Here is a 26,340-nt window from a genome sequence, read left to right as displayed (position 1 = left end):
AAACAAGACCCATATATATGCTGTCTACAAGAGACCCACTTCAGACCTAGAGACACATACAGACTGAAAGTGAGGGGATGGAAAAAGATATTCCATGCAAATGGAAATCAAAAGAAAGCTGGAGTAGCAATTCTCATATCAGACAAAATAGACTTTAAAATAAAGACTATTACAAGAGACAAAGACGGACACTATATAATGATCAAGGGATCGATCCAAGAGGAAGGTATAACAATTGTAAATATTTATGCACCCAACATAGGAGCACCTCAATACATAAGGCAAATACTAACAGCCATAAAAGGGGAAATCGACAGTAACACAATCATAGTAGGGGACTTTAACACCCCACTTTCACCAATGGACAGATCATCCAAAATGAAAATAAATAAGGAAACACAAGCTTTAAATGATACATTAAACAAGATGGACTTAATTGATATTTATAGGACATTCCACCCAAAAACAACAGAATACACATTTTTCTCAAGTGCTCATGGAACATTCTCCAGGATAGATCATATCTTGGGTCACAAATCAAGCCTTGGTAAATTTAAAAAAATTGAAATCGTATCAAGTATCTTTTCCGACCACAACGCTATGAGACTAGATATCAATTACAGGAAAAGATCTGTAAAAAATACAAACACGTGGAGGCTACACAATACACTACTTAATAACGAAGTGATCACTGAAGAAATCAAAGGGGAAATCAAAAAATACCTAGAAACAAATGACAATGGAGACACGACGATCCAAAACCTATGGGATGCAGCAAAAGCAGTTCTAAGAGGGAAGTTTATGGCAATACAAGCCTACATCAAGAAACAGGAAACATCTCGAATAAACAACCTAACCTTGCACCTTAAGCAATTAGAGAAAGAAGAACAAAAAAACCCCAAAGCTAGCAGAAGGAAAGAAATCATAAAGATCAGATCAGAAATAAATGAAAAAGAAATGAAGGAAACAATAGCAAAAATCAATGAAACTAAAAGCTGGTTCTTTGAGAAGATAAACAAAATTGATAAACCATTAGCCAGACTCATCAAGAGAAAAAGGGAGAAGACTCAAATTAATAGAATTAGAAATGAAAAAGGAGAAGTAACCACTGACACTGCAGAAATACAAACGATCATAAGAGATTACTACAAGCAACTCTATGCTAATAAAATGGACAACCTGGAAGAAATGGACAGATTCTTAGAAATGCACAACCTGCCGAGACTGAACCAGGAAGAAATAGAAAATATGAACAGACCAATCACAAGCACTGAAATTGAAACTGTGATTAAAAATCTTCCAACACACAAAAGCCCAGGACCAGATGGCTTCACAGGCAAATTCTATCAAACATTTAGAGAAGAGCTAACACCTATCCTTCTCAAACTCTTCCAAAATATTGCAGAGGGAGGAACACTCCCCAACTCATTCTACGAGGCCACCATCACCCTGATACCAAAACCAGGCAAAGATGTCACAAAGAAAGAAAACTACAGGCCAATATCACTGATGAACATAGATGCAAAAATCCTCAACAAAATACTAGCAAACAGAATCCAACAGCACATTAAAAGGATCATACACCATGATCAAGTGGGGTTTATTCCAGGAATGCAAGGATTCTTCAATATACGCAAATCAATCAACGTGATACATCATATTAACAAATTGAAGGAGAAAAACCATATGATCATCTCAATAGATGCAGAGAAAGCTTTCGACAAAATTCAACACCCATTTATGATAAAAGTCCTGCAGAAAGTAGGCATAGAGGGAACTTTCCTCAACATAATAAAGGCCATATATGACAAACCCACAGCCAACATTGTCCTCAATGGTGAAAAACTGAAACCATTTCCACTAAGATCAGGAACAAGACAAGGTTGCCCACTCTCACCACTATTATTCAACATAGTTTTGGAAGTGTTAGCCACAGCAATCAGAGACGAAAAAGAAATAAAAGGAATCCAAATCGGAAAAGAAGAAGTAAAGCTGTCACTGTTTGCAGATGACATGATACTATACATAGAGAATCCAAAAGATGCTACCAGAAAACTACTAGAGCTAATCAATGAATTTGGTAAAGTAGCAGGATACAAAATTAATGCACAGAAATCTCTTGCATTCCTGTATACTAATGATGAAAAATCTGAAAGTGAAATTAAGAAAACACTCCCGTTTACCATTGCAACAAAAAGAATAAAATACCTAGGAATAAACCTACCTAAGGAGACAAAAGACCTGTATGCAGAAAATTATAGGACACTGATGAAAGAAATTAAAGATGATACAAATAGATGGAGAGATATACCATGTTCTTGGATTGGAAGAATCAACATTGTGAAAATGACTCTGCTACCCAAAGCAATCTACAGATTCAATGCAATCCCTATCAAACTACCACTGGCATTTTTCACAGAACTAGAACAAAAAATTTCACAATTTGTATGGAAACACAAAAGACCCCGAATAGCCAAAGCAATCTTGAGAACGAAAAATGGAGCTGGAGGAATCAGGCTCCCTGACTTCAGACTATATTACAAAGCTACAGTAATCAAGACAGTTTGGTACTGGCACAAAAACAGAAATATAGATCAATGGAACAGGATAGAAAGCCCAGAGATAAGCCCACGCACATATGGTCACCTTATCTTTGATAAAGGAGGCAAGCATATACAGTGGAGAAAAGACAGCCTCTTCAATAAGTGGTGCTGGGAAAATTGGACAGGTACATGTAAAAGTATGAAATTAGAACACTCCCTAACACCATACACAAAAATAAACTCAAAATGGATTAAAGACCTAAGTGTAAGGCCAGACACTATCAAACTCTTAGAGGAAAACATAGGCAGAACACTCTATGACATACATCACAGCAAGATCCTTTTTGACCCAGCTCCTAGAGAAATGGAAATAAAAACACAAATAAACAAATGGGACCTAATGAAACTTAAAAGCTTTTGCACAGCAAAGGAAACCATAAACAAGACCAAAAGACAACCCTCAGAATGGGAGAAAATATTTGCAAATGAAGCAACTGACAAAGGATTAATCTCCAAGATTTACAAGCAGCTCATGCAGCTCAATAACAAAAAAACAAACAACCCAATCCAAAAATGGGCAGAAGACCTAAATAGACATTTCTCCAAAGAAGATATACAGATTGCCAACAGACACATGAAAGAATGCTCAACATCATTAATCATTAGAGAAATGCAAATCAAAACTACAATGAGGTATCATCTCACACCGGTCAGAATGGCCATCATCAAAAAATCTAGAAACAATAAATGCTGGAGAGGGTGTGGAGAAAAGGGAACACTCTTGCACTGTTGGTGGGAATGTAAATTGATACAGCCACTATGGAGAACAGTATGGAAGTTCCTTAAAAAACTAAAAATAGAACTACCATATGACCCAGCAATCCCACTACTGGGCATATACCCTGAGAAAACCATAATTCAGAGTCATGTACCAAAATATTCATTGCAGCTCTGTTTACAATAGCCAGGACATGGAAGCAACCTAGGTGTCCATCATCGGATGAATGGATAAAGAAGATGTGGCACATATATACAATGGAATATTACTCAGCCATAAAAAGAAATGAAATGGAGTTGTTTGTAATGAGGTGGATGGAGTTAGAGTCTGTCATACAGAGTGAAGTAAGTCAGAAAGAGAAAAACAAATACAGTATGCTAACACATATATATGGAATCTAAGGAAAAAAAAAAAAGAGGTCATGAAGAACCTAGTGGCAAGATGGGAATAAAGACACAGACCTACTAGAGAATGGACTTGAGGATATGGGGAGGGGGGGGGTGAGATGTGACAGGGTGAGAGAGTGTCATGGACATATATACACTACCAAATGTAAAATAGATAGCTAGTGGGAAGCAGCCGCATAGCACAGGGAGATCAGCTCGGTGCTTTGTGACCACCTAGAGGGGTGGGATAGGGAGGGTGGGAGGGAGGGAGATGCAAGAGGGAAGAGATATGGGAACATATGTATATGTGTAACTGATTCACTTTGTTGTAAAGCAGAAGCTAGCACACCATTGTAAAGCAATTATACTTCACTAAAGATGTTTAAAAAAAATAAAAATAAAAATAAACTACGGATTATTGCAAGACGCAATTCTCCATTTTACTCATTAAAAAAAAAAAAAAAAAAAGAAAACGACTTTCAGGAAAATAAAAAAGAATATGAAGTGAAATGTATACATTCAAAAGTATTTAAAATAAATCTAATTTTCATAATGAATTTTAAGCTTTAAGGAGTTTTCTAATCAAACAGAACTCAGAAAGACATACTATTCAGGAAGATTCCTAATGTTAAAAAGTTTCCTTCATTATTGTAGTATACTGTGGAGTTCCATGAGGGAAACTAAGGCCAGAACTAACAGTATTATTAGATCACCATTTTTATTTCTATAATCTTAAACAAACCAGGATTTTCTCTATAATTTTTTAAAAATTAATTTATTTATTTTTGGCTTCGTTGGGTCTTCGTTGCTGTGCGCGGGCTTTCTCTAGTTGCGGCGAGCGGGGGCTACTCTTTGTTGCAGTGTGCAGGCTTCTCGTTGTGGTGGCTTCTCTTGTTGCGGAGCACAGGCCCTAGGCGTGCGGGCTTCAGTAGTTGCAGCACGTGGGCTCAGCAGTTGTGGCTCGTGGGCTCTAGAGCGCAGGCTCAGTAGCTGTGGCTCATGGGCTTAGTTGCTCCGTGGCATGTGGGATCTTCCCGGACCAGGGCTCAAACCTGTGTCCCCTGCATTGGCAGGCAGATTCTTAACTACTGCACCACCAGGGAAGCCCTCTCTATAATTTCGAGACTGGAAACTCCTCCTTACGTCTAACTAAAATATTCACCTTAACCTTATCAAGTATACAAATAAAACCCAAAATTGTAGAAAGAGATAAAGCAGCCCCCCAAAAGGCACTCAATGTCCCTTTTATATACAGTAGTGTGAGTGTGTGTCTAATATATTTCTAAGAAACTTTTCAAGAGGTGCCCACTCATGGCCTTTCTTTTAATTCAAGTGGGGGAGATAAAATATTCTGATTATGTTAAAGGCATCTCCTTCAAGCCACTGATACCTCTTGTGGACAGAGCAAAAGGAAGGAAGACAGCAGTTAATTTGGTTACCTAGAGCCGAAGTCTGTTTACTTGTAAAGAACCATGTGGGTCTAGGCGCAGAGAGTATGACTCTTGGGAGAAAGATCTGTACTTTGGTCAAATTATGTCTTAGTGTGTGTGTGCACACATGTGCTGCTAAAAATACATATTCTTTCTAATAACCTATAAGGGAAAAGAATCTGAAAAAGAATATATATATATATAAAAAACTGAAAATAATGCATATTCCTGGGCTTCCTCCAAGATTTATTGAATAGACTCTCCAGGGTGGGATTACATTGTCTTTACTGATAACATTCTTCACTAAGAATTGTTATTTATAAAATCATGACTATCATAGTGAAACTCAAGTTAGAGTGACTAAAGTTCGTAGATTTAAAATAAACATACCTTTGCTATGGAAACCTGATTCACTCTCAGAAGGGTATACCCTAGAAAGAGTCCTGCCTATAACAGTATATCTTCATTGAACCTGAAACATGGACCTCATCATACATTCTCACCTACATTTTTCTGATGACCCAGGGTAGGAAAGTTGAGGGGGATTAAGTTAACCAGTCCCTGGGTATGAACCTGAGTGAGGCTAACAAGGATAGTTCATTAACCTGAACTATAAAAGGTAAGCCAGTCTCAGATAACAAACCACCAAAATGGCGGTATTAGATATACATCATTAAGTAAATACTTTACCAATCATTACAGAGAAAGCTTTAAAGTAATAGGTTTCTTAGATCAGACTTTCCTTTCGAACTGTTCTTCACTGGAGTTTCTTCTAAAGAATCATTTTATTTACAGTCGCAAATGTCTTTTTAACACATTCAATGTGTATTATATGCTGGAATCAAATAGCTGAAGGAGCTGGAATCTTATGAATACAGCCAGGACAACAATGGAGAGAGTCATGAACAAAAATATCACAGTCCACACAAAAAACATTTTGGCACACAGTGCAAACATAGACCTGCAGTGAAAAGAAGAAAACTAAATTTAAAAAGTAGTTTCCAAAAGTTAAGTACAGCATAGTTAGAAGACATTCAAGTTGCTTTGCTCTTTTATATCTTTATCACTTTTTCCCTACTCACCTACCAACTTTATTAGTTCCAATGTACTATATATTCTCAAATCGAAGGCAATTAATTTTTTCCAAAAAATTATTCCTTAGAAATGAGGGAGGGGGCTTCCCTGGTGGCTCAGTGGTTAAGAATCCGCCTGCCAATGCAGGGGACATGGGTTCAAGCCCTGGTCTGGGAAGATTGACCCCACGTGTCGCGGAGCAACTAAGCCCGTGTGCCACAGCTACTGAGCCTGCACTCTGGAGCCCACGAGACACAACTACTGAGCCCACGTGCCACAACTACTGAAGCCCGCGTGCCTAGAGCCTGTGCTCTGCAACAAGAGAAGACACCGCAATGAGAAGCCCGTGCACCGCAACGAAGAGTAGCTCCTGCTCGCTGCAACTAGAGAAAGCCTGCGCACAGCAACAAAGACCCAATGCAGCCAAAAATAAATAAATAAAATAAATAAATTTATAAAAGGAAAAAAACAAAATGAGGGAATAACTTCGTTTTTGAGTCCTTAAAGTCCCTTAGGGACTTCCCTGGTGGCTCAGTGGTTAAGAATCCACCTGCCAATGCAGGGGACACGGGTTCGAGCCCTGGTCGGGGAAGATCCCACATGCCGCGGAGCAACTAAGCCCGTGTGCCACAACCACTGAGTCTGCGCTCTAGAGCCCGCGAGCCACAACTACTGAGCCCGTGCACCACAACTACTGAAGCCCACGCGCCTAGAGCCCGTGCTCTGCAACAAGAGAAGGCACTACAATGAGAAGCCCTCGCACTGCAACAAAGAACAGCCCTCGCCACAACTAGAGAAAGCCCGCGCGCAGCAGCAAAGACCCAGTGCAGCCAAAAATAAATAAAAATAAGATAAATTTATTAAAAAAAAGATGGTGTCTTCTTAAAAACTTTCAAATGAGTCAAAAAGTGGTTCTAGTGAGGATGCAGCTACTGATGTCAAAGAGGCATGTAAAACTTAATAAAATCTTTTTTTTAATTGGTTTTTTATATATATATTTGGGGTTTTTTTTGCCATGCCTCAAGGCTTGTGGGATCTCAGTTCCCCAACCAGGGATTGAACCTGGGCCATGGCAGTGAAAGCACCGAATCCTAACCACTAGACCACCAGGAAACTCCGATACAACTGTTTTATGAAATGTGAGAGTAGAATAAAACAAGCCATCCTTTCAACTAATATTTTATATAGTTTATAAAGTATAGTTTTAAATATGGACATGTAACTAAATTAACAAAAAATTAAAACTAGACAGTGATCTATCTTATTTGCAACTTTATATAAGTTTATATGTTCAAATTGGCCCCATCAAAATTTTAAAAAATATTTTCTCAGTGGCACAATGGAGGGATAACCTTTGGTCTGTGGTCACCTTAAATGGTAACTTCAAAATGAGTTATGAGTGCCTAAAGTATATCATGGAGAAAAAAACTTTTAGTATTTCCAAACTAATATTTCAGTATTTCAGTTTAGCTTGCAAACTGAAGACAAAGTACTAAAACATCTTTATAGCAAAATAAGAATGCAGAATTACAAAACAACTGTTTGTAACAGCTCCCATTTTATCTCTACCTACTGTTATACTTCTGAGGAATAACCCGATATGAGTCTGGTCTTCAACAATCTATTGAAAACTTATAATACTATTTCCTCAATATTTATTGTACAATACTTAATATTTACAAAGCACATGAACTTACATGTTGGTCTTTCAGTTCCCCCTGACAGGCATAACAAAATCTGAAAAAGAAAGTTTAAGGATCATTTTGTTAAGGACTCACTCATTAAAATAGCTCAGGAAAATTTCAACAAGAATTCTCTTATTACTAAGTACAGTTGACCCCTGAACAACACGCAGGCTAGGGGTACCAATCCCCAAGGTCAAAAATCTGAGTATAACTTTACAGTTGGCCCTCTGGCTCTCTGACCCTCCATATCAGCAGTTCCACATCCGAGGATTCAACCAACTGTAGATCATGTACTGTAGTATGTATTTATGGAAAAAATCTACAAGTATGTGGACCCTTGCAATTCAAATCCGTGTTGTTCAAGGGTCAACTGTAATTATCTTTACATATGATTTTTAGGAGAAAGAATTAAGAATACCAGTAATTTAAGAAAATTCCACAGTAAATCCCAAGGTCATCTGACAGCTTAAAATCTTCCTTAAACAAATTTTATTTTATTTTCATCAAGGTTAAATATGAATATGATTTCTCAACTGGTATTCTGCAAGGGAATTAAGACCTACAGAAAATGATATGCATGATTATTTTCCAACTTTCCCAAAGACAGCAGACAGCTGGTACAAGTCTAGATGGATAGAAGTTAATTTATCATAAAAATGGATGCCTAAGGGCTTAATTTTCAAGGAATGGTTTAAAGAATTTAAAGTTCTCAAAATTTATTACAAAAGAGAGCAGTTCTGTCCCTACCCACCCCCACTTCATTTCCAGAGCAAATGCTCATAGTGCTACCTCTTGGTTTTTTTCATAGGCCATTGGCTATGATCCTCCCACTATAGAAGATGAGATTTTAATTCTCTTTCAACTATCTTGAACCAATAGCATGGGTACACATAACTACATAGAAAGAATTGAGATTGACATTTGTTAAGTCATTTTGGATAGAACAATATTAAATGTTTAGTTTATTATGACTATATAGACATATTCAGCTGAGCCATGCCATACAAATTTTCCTCTCTGTAAAACACTTTTTCCTGGAGTTAATAACTGTATTGTTATTCATAAGCTTAAGTTTTCTAACTACCACTAACTCAGCCCCAACCGATCCCTGAGAAGTCTGAATATCCTCTTGTTATGTTCAGCTGCATCAGGAATTCTGTAGTTTCCATCCTCTGGTGACATCTCTCCTGGAGCATTCTGACTTTCTCCAAACTGGACTGACTGTTCTCCATATCTGACATACAAGTGTCATTCTAGGACGTCATCCTACAGCTTTCTTTAGCCACTTTTGAATTAGGTAAATATTCCTATTCTCTTTCATTCATTCTCTTTCTCAGTTCTTTTGAATCATCTCTTCCACAGCTTCCTAAGAAAGTCTCTTGAGACCTTACAAGTCTAAAAATATCTTTATTCTACCTACATTTTTTTTTTTGGCTGCGCTGCGCGGCATGTAGGAACTTAGTTCCCCGACCAGAGATCGAACCCACACCCCCTGCATTGGAAGCATGGAGTCTTAACCACTGGACTGCCAGGGAAGTCCCTATTCTACCTACACTTAAATACCTTGGCTAGGTATATAATTCAGGTTGGTAATAATTCTCATTCCAAATTTTGAAGGAAACTGCTCCCTGTCAGCATCCAGTGTTGGTCATGAGAAGCCAAACAATTTTAATTCCAGGTCATGTGACCCAATTCTCCCTCTCCAGAAATGTTTAGGGTTAGTATTTTGCTGTGTATTCTGAAATTTCACAATGATACACTTTAGTGCAGGTCTGCCTTCAATATGTCAGGCACTTGACAGTCCCTTTCAATCTAGAAAGTTCTTTCCTTCGATAGTAGAAAATATCCTTGAATATTTCTTTCATACTCTTCATTTGATCTTTTCTTTATTTTTTATATTATTTTGATATTAGGCCTTCTGGATAAATCTTCCAGTTTTACACCATGGAAATCAGCAAATGCTACAAATCGGGGCTTTTTTTTTTTCTTTTTTGGAGAGCTGATTTACCAACATACCACCACTCTTACTACAGGGAAATTAATATTAAATATTAAATATTAAATATTAATATTAAAATTTAGGGAAATTACTAGATCTCTGGAGATCCAGATCTGTTTAATGAATCATTTCAGTCATAAACAAGGCATTCTACATCTCATTTTCTATATTAGCAGTAATCTTGACCAAGTGAATATGACTCTTTTTTAATGTAGTAACAATATATTCAAACATTACCACTTGTAACAGATACAAATTAATCAAAACTCATGTACCTTTCTCCATTATGTTCTTCCAGGGGAATATCTTGAAAAGCATCCAAAGGAAATAAGTGATGGTAAGACCGTGCCAAGTGGGGAGCAGACACCAAAGTAAGACCTAACACATAAAGCAGAAAGACATATTTAATAACCCAAACCTCATAAAGATGATGGCTGAAATGTCAAATGATATAACTTAGGCTAAATATTTTCAAGTTCTTTTTTTTTAGGATTGCAGGCATTCATTTCTTTAGTTTACCTGTGGCCATAAAAGGAGACTCCAGGATGGAGTCTTAGTTCTGTCACTAAGTATGTGACCTCTCTTGGCATATTTCCTTACTTATAAATTAAATAAAATTCTACAATTCTGTTACTTTAACTTCTCATTCTCCTTATATATATATTTATTTTATGAAGAGCTGCAAAAACATCTACTAGATCTACTGCACTGCCTTTAAAGAACATAATTTTTTTCAGAAAGAGAATTAGGAAACTCTTTTAGAATGCCATGTTTATTGTTAAAAATGGAGTACTAGGCACACAATGAAAAAAAGTAATCTATGTCTTTTTTCACAGATTAAATCCAGAAACATAGGCAGAGCTTAATATTTATATTTATTTTAATAGCAATATAGGTAAGAAGTTATTCAAGATTAATTTACTGGATAATGAACAGTTGGTTTCTTACCACAGATTTTACATTCAACAGGAAGCTCACAGTACTTTGCCCGACACTGTGGGCAGAAATAGCCTCCTAATGTAAGTCCTGGCTCAGTGTTGCTATCCAGATGCCTATGGGGGGAAACATTACTTTTTAAAAAGTGATATATAAAGATGTGAGCAGTTAGAGCAAAAGCCACTTTGATTTTAAAACCTTCAAGTTGTTTCACTGCTCACTTACGCTGTTCATTTTTGTCTTTTTTTTCCTCTCTGCATTTTGTTTTGAATAGTTTCCATTAATGTCTTTGAATTCACTCATCTCCTCTTCTTCAGTGACTCATCTGCTGTTAATCCTAGTCCAGCTTATTTTTCATCTAAAACACTGTATTCTTCATCTCTAGAAATTTGACTGGGGTCTTTTTTCTATCTTCCATATCTCCTATCATACTCATGTACTCCTCAACTTTCCTGAGCATATGGAGTATATGTATAATAATTATTTTAACACCAAACCTACTACTTCTATCAACTGTGTTATTTCTGGATATGTTTCCATTCTATGATTTTTCTCCTTGTTATGGGTCATACTTTCCTACTTCTTTGCATGACTGGTAATTTTTGATTGGTTGCCAGATATTGTGAATTTTGCTCTGTTTTGGGTGCTGGATTTTTTTTTGCATTGCCTTAAATACACTGTGGCTTTTTCTGGAATATACTTAAGTAACTGTGAAATAGTTTGATGCCAAGACTTGCTTTTAAGTTTGTTAGGCTGTCCAGAACAGCTGCTAGTCTAGAGTTAACTTGGTTTCATGACTGTGGACTCTATTCAATGCCTGTGGTGTTAAGAGGCCTTTCCACACTGACTGGTGGGAACATGTGTGAGCTCTAGGGATTGTTCTGCTGCTCCTCTCCAGCTCTTCTTTCCCTGGCCTCCAGGAGTTTCCCGACAGGAATGTACAGATCAACACTCAGCTAATGACTCGTGGGGAGGTCTCTGAAGCTCTCCAGAGCTCTCGGTGCAGCTCTTCACTCTCGAGTACTCCGCCCTGCAAAATGGTAGTTGCTTCCACCCCACCCCCACAAACTCTGAACTTTGTTTCTGAACGGAGCAAAACCTCCTGGCTCTGTGTGGGTCTTCCCTCCCTGCACAGCAGCCTGGAAATTCTCTCTAGGCAGTAAGCTGCAATCAGAGGGCCCACCTCATTTGTTTCCCGTCTTGCAGGGATCATTATCTGCACTGCCTGTTGTCCAATGTACGAAAACCACAGTTTTGTATATTTTGTTTGGTTTTCTGCAAGGAGACAGAAGTGTAAATCTAGTCCCTATTATACTTTTATAGCTAAAGACAGTAGTCTTATTTCTTATTTATGAGTTTTAAGAATTACTTTCTTAAATTTACTTTTGTTTTATAATTATGTAAAATGTAAAGCTCCAAAGTTAAAACAAGTCATATGCAGAAAAGTCTAGGATCTATCTCTTTGCCTTTCTCCACACATTGCGTTAGTAAACATTTTTTTAGTTTTTACTTTTTGGTTTCATTCCTGTTTTTATTATTAATATAAACAAGAATGTGTCTACTCAAACCTCCACCCTCTTCTTAGATGATTGGTAGCACACTATACACTTTTCTCTACCTTACTGTTTTACTTAGTAATATTACAGGAGTACATATAGTTTTCACTCCTTTTTACAGCTACATAGAAAGTAATCTTCTACAAAAGCCATTACATTTCAAGTCCATCTTTTAAATTTATAACTTACAGGAAGGACTTAACAATGTAAAAACATTATCACGGACAGTTTCAAGGTTTTTACTTACGCCATACTGAAAGAGGGTTTTGCATCTTGATCAGACAGAGAAGCAATGGTATGCTGAGGAAATCCTTCACAGAAGAAAATGTATTACTTTTTTTTCCCCAAGGAAACAGAAAAATTCTAGTAATAGAAACCTAAAAATGTTCCTACCAGAAAGCCCACTAAGTTGTGCAAAAGTTCTCTTTCCTGCCTTTTAGATATGTTTATTATAGCACGGTCAAACTGACAGTAATTCCCAGTTTGAAAAAGAATTAATAGTGGAGGAAATGGGGGAAAGATCTGTCCATACATATGGCCTCAGATTCTAAAGTTCATATCCATATTTTCTAATTTAACTACACTTAACACACACTGCTTTTTAAAAAGAAAATGTGTGTAATTTTTAAATACTTTCTGATATAACAGAGGAGTCTATAATATAGTCTACTTTCATTTTATATAAGAACATACTTCTAGTTAAAAATTTTGGAATGTCCAAACCCATGTAGTTTATTTTCCATATATATTTTTAAATTCTGAAAACAAGTCTAAGAAAAGCAGAAACCATAAAAAAAGAGAAATTTCATTCTATATAAAAATTTTAAACCTATCTACATTTCAAAACAAATAAATAAAAGTAAAGGAATGTGGCCAATTGAAAAAACATTTGCATCAGGTGACTGAAAATGGGTTGATATTCCTAAATGGTTCTAATAAATCAATTTGGAGAATTATTATAAGTTTAAAAATAACTTTAAGATAGGCTAAGGAAATGTATCAGTAAATCGAAAAGATTAGCCAACATAATATCTAAAATGTACTGAGTATTTATATCAAGCATTACTCTAAATACTTGGTCTGTATTAACTCAATCCTTGCAACACACAATGAAATAGATACTAATATCACGTGAGATGAGGAAACAGGAAAGAGAGGTTGAACAGTACTATAAATGGCCAAAAACAAGGCAGAAAAGCATTCCATCTCACTGACAGTTTAAAAATGCACATTAGACAAGGAGTCTCTTTTTGTATTGAAAGTTGGGCTTTTTCAATTACAAATTACAAAAAAGTTGGGCTTTTTCAATTTCAATTTACAAATGAATGTTTACTATAAAATAATAATTGTATTACACAGCTTTGATAAAACAGTACAGATTTTATAGCTTTTTTGATTTCTTAATACAAGAATTTCTCTATAAACACAGTGTCTGTATACCTTTCTAACCTTAACAATTTAAAAAAAAAAACCAGTAGTGTTCCTTGAGTGATAGGACTACAAGTGAGTTTAATTTTCTTTTTACTTCTCTGTATTTCCCAAAATTGCTTCAACAGCATAATTTTCTCTAATTATAAAACATTTAAGTTAAATACAAGAAATTCTTAAACGTTAAAATAACTTGTGCAAATGAGATAGAAAGTCTAGCTTGAGTCAAAATATATTTTTTTAAATGTCTATTTTAAAATAACACAAAATAGGGAATTCCCTGGCAGTCCAGTGGTTAGGACTTGGCACTTTCACTGCAGTGGCCCGGGTTCGATCCCGGGTTGGGGAACTATTTAAGATCCTGCAAGTGGTGCGGCCGAAAAGAAAATTAAAAATAAAAATTAATTAATTAATTACTTAAAAAACACAAAACAAATACTTACCCATACGAATAAGTGAGCATTCAGAGCTTGAGCTGGCAGGCGGAGGACTAACATGATGTGTCAGCAATTCTTTGTAATGGCTTTCATCTAAAATAACATGGTATGTGCCTAACAAGACGAGAAGTAAAAGAGAAGAAACAACAGCTTTCCAGACATAAGAATGAACTGTAATTTCTATATAATTCTGTAAAAGTTTTACCATCTGAAAATGTTCATTTTCAAAGTAAATACTTAAGTTAAATTATCATTTTTCAAAAACTTTATTTAAATAACATCTCTAAATTGACTTCTCTAGGAATAACTGTAATTATAATTTAATTAAAGCCAAGTTACAAGTTCTTCACTAAGTATTAATATAGTAAAATTTCTAGCTTTTCAAGAGTTCTAATGCTTCCTCTGAACACTGACATAACTACTGAAAATTCCTTGCATTCTGAGATGATAGCTTATAGAATCGGTGATATATTTAATGTAACTACCCATATTTTGGACTTCAGAACATGAACTGATTTAAGTTTAGCAGCTTAAAAAACATATAAAAACATCCTAATTAATAAACTGTTACTTTACATAGTAATTATGAGTAAATATTGAAGATTCTAGATATATACCACCAGTTTCACGAGCAAGCACAGTGCAAACCCGAACCTCTGCAGACAATCCAATAACAGACACTCTAATTTTAGCTGCCTTTAGGGTCTTCGTAAAATCCAAGAAAATGGAGAGTTTTGAGGGAAGAAAAAAAAATTGAATAATTAATGTGTTTGAAAAATAGAATGTTCTGAAAACTAGTAATAAATTCACTATAGAATTCTCTTTAGAGTTGTAACTTTGATTTTGATTATGAAGAAATTATTGGTTCTACCTTGATTAGATCATAGATATTAGATGGATCACAGGTTGTGAGACTGCTAAAGATGATTAGGACTTCTCTACTTGTATGTCCGGGCATGTGTCTAAAGAAAGATAAAAACCACTCCAATTAGGTATAACAAATTACACTAATAAAAAACTTAACTCAGAAACAATAGTACACATGGTTTACACACTTAGACTACAGAATAACCCCATTTGTTTCAACATTACAAAGGAATGAATTGTGAGTATACTCTAAAAACCTTAATGCCAATTTTTCTAAAATTAGCTACACACTTAAAAAAAATTCATTGATTCACTTATTCATTCAATAAATATTTCTTGAATACTCTTTTAAGTTCTGGGGATAAAGTGATAAACAAGACCAACAAGGTTCCTGACATCATGAAGCTTACATTCTAATAGATTTGTTTCATACAAAGTCTAAAGTGTACATTGGAAAGTATGACAATACTATAGGAATCAACTTTAAGGTGCATATGTGTGGCTTGAAAATAGTAACATACTTCTTTTTTAAAGACTATAATTTAATCTCATGTTGATTCAGTCATAATATTCATAAACAGTAATGTTTGTGTACCATTTAATTAAATGACGGTTTATGGGATTTTAAGATGTGATGAACTGTTCTCCTCTATACCAAATAGATATTTCTATGCTTTTTGGAGCAATTTTATCAATTATTTATAGCTTTCCTGCTTATATTTTCATTGTTAGGCTCAGCTTTCACTTGTGGATGCTGCTATTGTGCCTACCTTCACTATGTGTGTTACCTCCTTCTCATCTACTTCAAAAATAAAAAAATATCATATAATGGTATAAAAATCTGAGTCAGGACAGACTATCCAGGGATAAAATATATAAGCTTTAAATATATTGAATACTTTCTTTGGGGCTTTAACTATATTCCACATAGTTAAACTTGCTAGAAAAGTGCTATTAATTTATAGATGTATTACAAAATAAGTTAATAAAAAACAACGTACAACAAACTCAGTTATTATATCACATTAAATTCCACATACAATCAATTTTCAATAAAATATTTTTTATCATATTTCTTTTGTACTAATATTACTACAGCTTTAATTATATTTTTCTAAAACCTTTAAGGATATACCTCAGCAACTAAAATGTAAAATAAAAATTACTTACCAACACCATACTAAACATTATAAATGACATTACATATTTCTCTCAATAATGATTTCATTATAGCTGGGTTTATGGAGACACATATTAACATATCATTTCAACTTAACTCATTCAAAAAACTTTGAAATAAATTATAAACAATAAGTGTAAAATACTAACTTTAGAGTCTGCATAGCCATGCTTAAGGAGTTATAAAGAGATGGCTCTCCATGGCAAGTCATATCCACAGCTTTCTTCAAAGATATTATGTGTTTCCTTGGGTTTCCTAAAATAGAAATGGAATACTCTACTTTTAATAAAAATCTATATATACATTATAGAAATTTACCTTTCTCCCAAATTTACATATCTATGATGTTAAACAACAGAATCCCTTTGATTTACATTTTTAGCAAGTTGCGTTTTTTTTGAATTTTTGAATTTTATTTTATTTATTTTTTATATAGCAAGTTCTTATCAGCAAGTTGCACTTTCATCAGAAATGTTTTGTTATATAAAGTCTCACTCATACTGAAAAAACAGAATACAAATAATCTCTTTGTCTATTAGCACACATTTAAATAATATTAACCTAGAGTGTGTAAATTTTTACTCTTAATATTTCCTATTTCATCATTTTTAATACTAATATATGTTCACATTTTAACAGCTCTGAAATCACGATGTGTCTTACAATCACTGGCAGCCAGGCAGCGTTTGTGACACAGCTGTCACTGCCTGCTCATGTGCGAACCTATGAATGCTGTTGATGTGTTGCTGCTTCAACTGTATCATGTGCATTGTTTGTGCTGTTCATGTTGAGTTTAACTGTAATTTAAAGTGTTTTTAGAAAGGCTAATACAGACGGTTATATTTTTATGTAGAAAGGCATGGAACAGAACAGTGAGGTGTAAATTTGTTATTGGTGAAGCAAAAACTCATTGATAGAGGAATGCCTGCAATTCCATTTTTTTCTTCAGGGGTAAAAAACAAGCACTTTATAAGACCCAAAAAAGAGGATTTCCACAAAGAGACAAAACTGTGTTACGTTGTTATTGAAATAACATCTGAAAAGACTGTCTGTCTCATGCTAAGCAATACCAATGAAGGGAAGAGAAACCGCCAAATTCTTTAGAATAGTTGACAGGCATGTCAAACCACCAAGAAGCTGGTATGAACAATTCACGTATCATTTGACATTGTATCAAAGGTTAATTGCTAGAGTGTTTCCTTCTTGATGACTCATAAAATAAAGGTATCTTACAAATGGCAGAATCTGAGATTCAATAAAATATGGTATTCTTCAGACATTTCCTCCTATTTCAACATTGTCTTCATATTAATTAACAACAATGAAACATCGAGTTTATCATATAGCAAACTACCTTCATACCACTGAACATTTATTTCCAATTTGTCACTATTATAGTGGGTTGGCCAGAGTTCATTCAGGATTTTCTGTAACATCGTCGGAAAAACCCGAACGAACTTTTGGGCCAACCCAATACATACCATTGCAGACAGTATATTTGTAGAGTGAGGCTTTTTCTTCTTTCATAACATTTCCTAAGTATACTCCAAGGAATATTTTTTTTCAATACCTTTTTTTTTTTCCCTCTTGGCCGTGCCGCACAGCTTGCGGGATCTTAGTTCCCCGACCAGGGATTGAACCCGCGCCCTCAGCAATGAAAGTGCGGAGTCCTAACCACAGGACCACCAGGGAAGTCCTCCAAGGAACATTTTTATGCCTCTTTTCCAGAAAATGTTAAACAAATTAACCAGACTATCAGCATTATAAGTACCAGTTTCTCCATGGTTCAGCAAGCCATATATTGCTTTTGAAACTTCATTTTGGTCATTTAAAATATGTAAAATGTTGTTGAGTGGGATTTTTTTTTTTTTTAACACTAGTTTGGCTAAACTTTCTTTTTTAATAGTTACTTAATTCCTCTTTTTATTCTGGCATGAACTGTCTATCTTCTTTGCCCATACATCTAGTTGGAGCTTCTTGGTGTTCTTATTTATTTGAATAAGTTTTAAAATATTAACCATTTGCCATAGTTAATATACAGTGGACCCTTGAACAATAAGTGTATGAACTATGTGGGTCTACTTATATGCAGATTTTTTTCCACTAAGTATGTACTAGAGTACTACATGATATGCAGTTGGTTGAACTCACGGATGTGGAACCACGGAAACAGAGTACCGACTGTAAAGTTATACGCAGATTTTCAACTGTGCAGAGGGTCAGCATTCCTAATCCTCAAGTTGTTCAAGGGTCAGCTATATACTGCAAGTATTTATTCTTGGAATCATAAAATTTTAGAAATGAAAAGTACCTAAGTCTAATTCCTTCATTTCATAACTGAGAAACAAATCTAATAAGTTAAGTGATTTGCCCAAAGACATATGCCTACCCAGTGGCAGGACCAGCACTCAAAATCTTCTGGCTCTCTATCCACTTTTCTTTCTACCATACCATACAAAACAATTTTTTATCTCCTACTGTGTTATGAGTATAGAAAAAAAGCATACTTACATTATTGTCAGTGTGGTTTATAGCAGTGATTCTGTTCAGAGGAAGAGAGGGTACTTTCAAGAGGCCTATAAGAATCACCAGAGGATTTTTCATCTCTGTGCACCCATAGAATATTACTATTAACTTGGGGGAGGGGGCATGCAAGAGGGTCGGCCCTACATCCTTTTCTTAGGGGAATCATCCTTCCTTCACTGTGTAAGAATCCAGTTTAGACTATGTGGTTCAAATGGAACTTACCCTGCTTCTACCCTACTCCAGACACAGACATGTAATCCAGGCCTACCAACAAAATACTTCATTCCCTTGGCCACTTTGACGGCTCATGGATGGGCAGATCATAATAAGGGTCTATAAGAGTCCTCTTTGGAACCTGTGCTGAGGCTACGGACTAGGAGGGTCATGTAGACTTGGGCTATTAATAGACATCTTTTCACCTCTCAGAAAACCTATCAGAGAATGAAGCCAGACAGAAACAACTATATGTGAAGTCAGCCCACCTTTCAACATGAGCCGGTAATTTCCCCTTTGCCCTTAAGCTAGTTTGTGATTTTTTGGATTACTTCCAACTGAGTTTCCTGGATGACCCCAGGCTAACATACACTTCACTACTTACTGCCATAATGAAAAATTACTAATGATGGAAGTGTGTCAATTTTATGTGTATTGGTGAGGATGAAAGGTTGAGAACCACATTTAAGGGATAGTGTATTTTACAGAAAATAAAATAGAATTAGTGACGTAAGTTTGCAATAGCACATATACCAAAGCAAATAAAATCTGCCATTATTATCTCTTAAGAATAAAATTCAGTTAGGCATGTCATGCAAGCAGAAAATCTAATCATTAACAACTACAATTCAATTTTTATACTCTTTGTTCTTTAAATTAGAGGTTTACCTTTAAAAAATTAATTTTAAGATTAAGTGGATCTTCTGAATGGTTAAAATAATTTTATCTTTATGCTTTCAGGATAAGAATAAACATTTACATTCATTATAATACTATTCACGACTGTGCAGAACTCAATTTAAAAAAAAAACAAATGAAAAAACAGAACTCAATTTAAAACAGGTCATTTTAGGGACTTCCCTGGCAGTCCAGTGGTTAAGACTCCGTGCTTCCATTGCAGGGGACACGGGTTTGATCCCTGGTTGGGGAACTAAGATCCCTCATGCCGCGTGGGCGGCAAAACAAAACAAAACAAAAAAACAGGTCATTTTAGAGACCAAGAGTTTAATAGAGGGTTTTTTAAGTGTATCACCTAAAGAGCCTGCAGAAAGGCTTCATTTTACTTATTAGGCAACCTTACAAACAGAGTTACAAGGTTGGGTAAATAAAGCCAAGTCCTTGAGTGCTATAAAGGTAATTTTATGCATACCTGAGAGTTCAGTCAGTTTTTCAGCTCTTTTACTCTTTGTTACAATTATTCCAATCTCAAAATAAAAAAAAAAAAAGATTATTAATTTAACAAATTATTTCTTCTTGATAAGAATGTACGTAACTAAAATAAATGACTAATTACAAAAGGAATAAGTAACATGAGAAACTTCTGATATAAACTGAGCTATGTGTTCACTGTACATTAACTTCTAGAGTTATCTTGCTTTTCATTGCTAAGTGTCCCAGAAACTTGTACACGATCTGAATCACTTAATCACCAATAGAATATATGTACAATGTTTTAAAAAAATAAATTATATTTGGCAATAATATCAGGATGCTAATTCTGAATTATATCACTTATCTACATACCTGACTAATAGGATTTTGATCAAAATATTCCTCTACGAAGTATTCCAACAACTGTTTAAAGAAAACAAAAAGGAAATACTAGATAAGGGCAAAACAACAACCACAGAAAACAGGTTTTGTGCAATCTTTTTTTTTTTTAAATTATTTGTTTTTGGCTGCGTTGGGTCTTCGTTGCTGCATGTGGGCTTTCTCTAGTTGCGGCGAGCAGGGGCTATTCTTCGTTGCGGTGCACAGGCTTCTCATTGCGGTGGCTTCTCTTGTTGCAGAGCACAGGCTCTAGGCATGTGGGCTTCAGTAGTTATGGCACACGGGCTTCAGTAGTTGTGGCTCACAGGCTCTAGAGCACGGCTTCAGTAGTTGTGGCGCACAGGTTTTGTTGCTCCACAGCATGTGGGATCTTCCTGGACCAGGGACTGAACCCGTGTCCCCTGCATTGGCAGGCGGATTCTTAACCACTGCACCACCAGGGAAGTCCCTGTGAAATCTACTTATCAAGCATTGTTTCTAATGATTTTTAAGTTTACAGATTTTCAAAAAATGTTCAGAAGTAAAAATATTAAATAAATAAAAAATAATAAATTCTGAAGTATTAAATAAATAAAAATTAAAATATTAAATAAACCTGAATTTGAAACGGTAAGTGATGAGATAGGTTTGAGCTAGTCCTTAAAAGATGGAACCATTTGGACATATAAGACAGAAACAATCTAAACAAGGAAAAGATCCAATAAAGACAAACAGGAGAATAAGCAAAATTGAGGATGGGTTTTAATAAATTAGGAATAATCTGAATGTGTTTATAAGCTGAGGAGATTGATTCAAGTAAGTCAAAGGAGAATGAAGATTCAATAAAAAAAAGGGATAACTGACAAAGCAAGATCCTAACACGGAGTGGAATTAAGGGCATAAATAATTAGCTATTTTGGTATACCATTTCCATAAATGATCCGGTAGCACTTCTACTTAGCTATAGTTTGTATTAGCTCAAAAAAAAAAAAAAAGATTGCTTCCTTTAAAACCATTTCTTTTATAGAATTCAGCATCCTTCCTCACATGTAGTATAAATTAGAATAATTTTAGTATACCTTTAAAGTACATGTCAGTCTATTTGGCTTTAAATCCTGGTCTTCCATTGTTCTTGATCCATCTACTACCACATAAAGATGGCGCATCTACCAAAAAAAAAACCCCAAAAACAAAACACACAAATAAGAACAATTTTCAAATACATTTTTGATCAAGAAGTAAAAATGTCATTTAGTATTCACATATTCTACACATATATTTTTAATATATTCCTTTAAAAAGTTTGTTTTACTGTTGTTTATTCTATTAAGCCAGAATGTTTCTCTAACTCAAACTAGTCCTGTATCAGAAAAGGAAAAAAGAATAACATACCATTCCAAGTCGAACTTGTCCATGGTGCTCAAATACCCTGTTAAAATCATGCAAACATTTTAATGGAATACCATCTACTACCTGAAAAACCATTACAACTTTTCAACTAACCTGCATTTTTTTAGTGAAATAAATTATTAACTTATGGATACATATAATTATGGGCATTTTGGACAGTCCCTGAAGATCAATTTCCCTGCTGAGGCACTAGGTTGCTGGCTCCTTCCCCCTATTTAGAAGGCTACAAGTCAGTTTCCCTGAAACACAGCTCAAATGAAGTACCAAGGAGTGGCCATAAGTGGACAGAAACGCTTAAAGGAATATATTTTACCTTTTGTAACACACACAAACTTTACCTACCTTTTTCTCTTTGCTTTGAAGAGAATGTCTTCTATTGTAGCTTTAAGTGATCCTGATTCATCTTCTTTAAGAATCTCCCTGTAAGCAATAATTACTTGTTTGAAAAGATAAAGCTAAAATTTTATTAACCCAAGAGAAATGAAAACATATGTCCACACAAAGATTGGCACCTGAATGTTCACAGCTGCATTATTCATAACAGCCAAAAATTATAAACAATCTAAATGTCCATCAAATGGTGAAAGGATGAATAAAAACATGGCATAAACATATTAACAGAATACTATTCAGCAATAAAAAGGAATGAATTACTGATACATGCAACAACATGGATGACCTTGAAAACAGTATGTTCAGTTAAAGAAGTCAGACACAACTGACCACATATTATATGATTACATTTCCATGAAATGTCCAGAAAGGGCAAATCTAGAGAAACAGAAAGCACACAGTAGTTGCCTAGGACTGGAGGTGGGAATGGAATTAATTGTAAATGGACATGAGGGATATTACTGGGGTGGTAAAAATGTTCTAAAACTGATTTATGTTGATGATTTCACAATCCAGTAAATTTTCTAAAAATCATTGAATTATACATAAGAAACAGGTGAATGTTAACATGTGTAAAATATACTTCAATGAAGTTGTAAAAACAAAACCAAAAAAACAAAACCCAGAACGTCTAAAAGGGAAGGGAAAGTAATAATGCCCTACTTACCATGTTCTTTCATAGCCTCCTTCCCATCGCTTAGTTCTTTCAGGCTCTTCATCCATTTTTTTCTTACTGTATTGTATTATTCAACATTCCATAAAAAAAAAATCATTAGATTGTGAATTGATTAAAGATGTTTGTCACCAAATGCATACAATTAAATTTGAAAAGTAAAGAGAGGGAAGTAAACATACAAAGTAAAAAAAAAAAACTCAGAATGCAAAATCATCTTATTCTTCGCAATTTATTCAATAATTGTAGCTGAATGAAAAATACTTTAAAATCCTCATGGAACTCTTTTCCCATCCCCAAGAACGAATATGAATAATTATGCACAAATTTGGCACCACCAGAAATAAGCATCTCTTTACAATTTAAAAAAAAACAAAAATGTATTAAAGATGTGTCATAGGACAGAACCATAGAATTATGGGAAGTGGGTACAGGTATAGATGAAACATGAGCCACAACTGCTGCTTATTATAGCTGAGTGATGAATACATGGTGATTCACTGTACTATCTTTCCACCTTTGTGTTTGTGTGAATTTTCTCATAATCAAGTTTTTAAATGAAACTTATTATTATTCATAAATGATAAATGCTTATGGCTCACAATTTTTTAAAAAATACAATATTAAACCTACACTATAACCCCAACTATTAAAAGAAAAAGGAAATATTTAGTAATTCAATAAATAGGACAAATGGTTTTGATGGGATATTACAATTAAGGATGATTGGTTTTTTGCTTCTTTATTCTTTTCTGTATTTTCATATTTTCAACATGAACATGTATTTCTTTAATAATCAGGGATACCCCATCTTGATTTTGAGCTCAATTAATTTATTTTAAATTTTATTTAATTATTTAATAATTTCATTATTATTTAAATAATTTTAGTAAGCATTTGGAAAGGAACTTTATACATTAGCTCAGGCTGTCTCAAGAGGGAGGTTATATGGAAACTCTGTACTTTTCTTTTTTTGCAACTTTTCTGTAAACCTAAAATTATTTCAAAGTTAAAAATTTAAAACATTTGCATTTTGTTTTGTCTGGATTTCACATGTTATTTTAGAAAAAAGATCATAGGATTTGAAAAAATAATAATAATAATAATAATCAGGGATAAATTTGGTGTTGGGAGGACTCTATTAACCATAACCAAGTAATAAACACCCCCGTCACATCCACACCTCCACCCTCCCCAGTGGAATCTCCCTCCCCATTCTACATTCTCACTTTCAACTTCCTTCTACCATAAATGAAAGATCAAAGGAATCCTAAGTGCCAAGACATTAAGGACAAAACAAATCCCATCATTGGCAGGGGCAAAGATTAATTTTTGTGATGAGGACGATAACCAAGACCTCAACCTCATTTATTTCATTTTTCCTATAGAAAAATATACTTAAAAATCTAAATATATATAGATTTTTATAAATGGACTTCTGGAATTAAAACCTATTCACAAGTTGAAGACTGCTTTTATGGCATCACCGCTTTCTCTGGCACCTGCTACAATCAGATATTATTTGCTAAAGTTCTGTGTGTCTCTCACTGAATTAACAAGCCACTCCCTGGCGCTGGAAGAGATTCATTTGTTTCAGGAGATCAGGTGATCCACTTTAGTATCCTGAAATAACAAGAAGTGCCTTAATTCTGACATCAGTGCTATTTCAACACACCATGTTGGTGCCTTGTAGGTTTAATGATGAGTGTAGTAATACAGCATACAGTGACTAAATTGAACATTTTGATCTTCCATGGAGGTGGTTTTGTATTTATCATGAATGTCAAAAATCAAAAGCTTAAATTCTTAAAGACGTGGCTACTGCCATCCATCACATCAATATTTAAACTGTATTTTATTTTTATTTTACTACTTTTAATTCTCTGAAAGTTCAGAAACAAAGTGAGAACTGTATGAGCAGAAACTGCAAGCAGGACCACCTCTGGCTCACTGCATACAAGGACTTCTTAATTCGAACTGTCTGCAATGGGAAATTACAGGGATACGACAGAGGTATTAAGATCCCCATAACTGCAGATGTTCAAAGGGAAGTTGGATGTTTACAATGCATGCAGTTAATAGAGAAGGGATTTATGCAGCCTGGAGGAAAATGTACTTGGTAACCTCTTAGGTCAGCATCTCCAACTGCCTATGACTGCCCAATATTCCATCTTCTTACAAATATCGCTGGGAATCCAACCCCAGGAAAGCCACTTCCCCCTGGGGAAGCCTGGTGGTATGATTCCTTCACATGAGCTCAGAGGGCTACATGTAAACAAATGAGATCTGCACCACACATCGCAATTTATGAAGCTTTCCCTCACACCTAACCCTGCCAAGCGCTGTGCGACAGGCAAGGGTGATAACTGTCCTACTTTTCAGGTGTGGAACTCAAGGCTCTGAGGCTGGTAACTCTATTGAGGCCACACAGCTGGAGGCTGGTGACGAGCTAGAACCCAGGACCACAGGTCCCCAAACTCGTGCCCTGTCTTAGGGCAGGAGAGCCACTCTCCAGACTGCTGCCCCAGATGCTTCTATGCAGCTCCCTAGACGGAAGTTGCCCTCCGCCCCCTCCCACACATCCTCATTCCCTACGAGGCGGTTCTGGGCCATGCAATCCCCGCTTCCAGCCGCGAAGGCCCCTCCCGCTGCCACACTTCCCAGGCCTCGAATCCCCGCCTCGGCTCCGGGCAAACCTCTACCACGGCCTCACCTGTCCTGCTGAGGGCCGCTCTGCCGGAAGCTCTGCTCAATTTGCTCTGAGGGCGCCGCCGAAGTCCTTCCGCCGCGCGCGGTGGCGACGCGCAAACGTTCCGGCTGCTGGGAGCGGTGGTGGCCGGAGCGTGGCGCTCGCAGGCCGGAGCAACCGTGTTGCTGACTTTGCGGGTAGGGACGTCCTGCTTCCTTCCAGCTCTTCGCAAAGAGGCGGGAGGAGTGGTGGCCATTCGCTCTTGGAAAGTTGGAGGCCCGGTAGCCGTCCATCCGGGATCTGAGACTTGATTTTATTCTTTACAAAAGGTTGGCATGAAGGACTCTGACCACATCAGCAGACTCAGCTGAGCCAGCTTGCCGTGCAGCGGTTTTCCTGGACTGCTCCGCTGCTCCTGCTAAATGACACAAATATTTATTGAGCACCTATTTTGGGCCTGGTACAGTTCTAAGCACTGAGGAAATAGAAATGAAAAACTGACAAAAATCCTTGCCCTCATGACAATTATGAAGAAAAACATACTGTATCAAATGGTGATTGTGCCATAGAGAAAAATTAAGCATGGAAGGGGGAAAGTGTTGCGGTT

At 35.7% G+C, this 26,340-nt stretch overlaps 1 protein-coding gene across 3 annotated transcripts; it reads right to left on the bottom strand.

Annotated features, from left to right (window-relative positions):
* Positions 1–5,977: 5,977 nt before the first annotated feature.
* GTF2H2 (general transcription factor IIH subunit 2) lies at positions 5,978–25,798 on the bottom strand. Of its 3 annotated transcripts, none has more exons than XM_061187884.1 (16): positions 25,758–25,798; positions 23,039–23,104; positions 22,321–22,414; positions 21,961–21,997; positions 21,648–21,734; positions 20,563–20,613; positions 20,189–20,243; positions 16,449–16,554; positions 15,124–15,214; positions 14,870–14,957; positions 14,259–14,366; positions 12,635–12,698; positions 10,844–10,947; positions 10,171–10,273; positions 7,909–7,948; positions 5,978–6,098 (listed from the first exon to the last, which is right to left on the bottom strand). In XM_061187884.1, exons 2-16 carry the CDS (start codon positions 23,088–23,090, stop codon positions 5,979–5,981), a joined length of 1,200 nt encoding a protein of 399 aa, XP_061043867.1. In that variant the 5' UTR covers positions 23,091–23,104; positions 25,758–25,798; the 3' UTR covers position 5,978. The 3 variants fall into 3 exon arrangements, with proteins under 3 accessions (XP_061043867.1, XP_061043868.1, XP_061043869.1); XM_061187885.1 differs by having other exon boundaries at positions 22,321–22,398; XM_061187886.1 differs by lacking the exons at positions 10,844–10,947; positions 12,635–12,698.
* Between the last annotated feature and the right edge of the window lie 542 nt (positions 25,799–26,340).

This window comes from Eubalaena glacialis, chromosome 4, assembly GCF_028564815.1.
Source record: "Eubalaena glacialis isolate mEubGla1 chromosome 4, mEubGla1.1.hap2.+ XY, whole genome shotgun sequence".
NCBI lineage: Eukaryota > Metazoa > Chordata > Mammalia > Artiodactyla > Balaenidae > Eubalaena > Eubalaena glacialis.
Note: the sequence above shows the minus strand (reverse complement) of the source record. Positions and strands in the feature narration are given on the sequence as shown.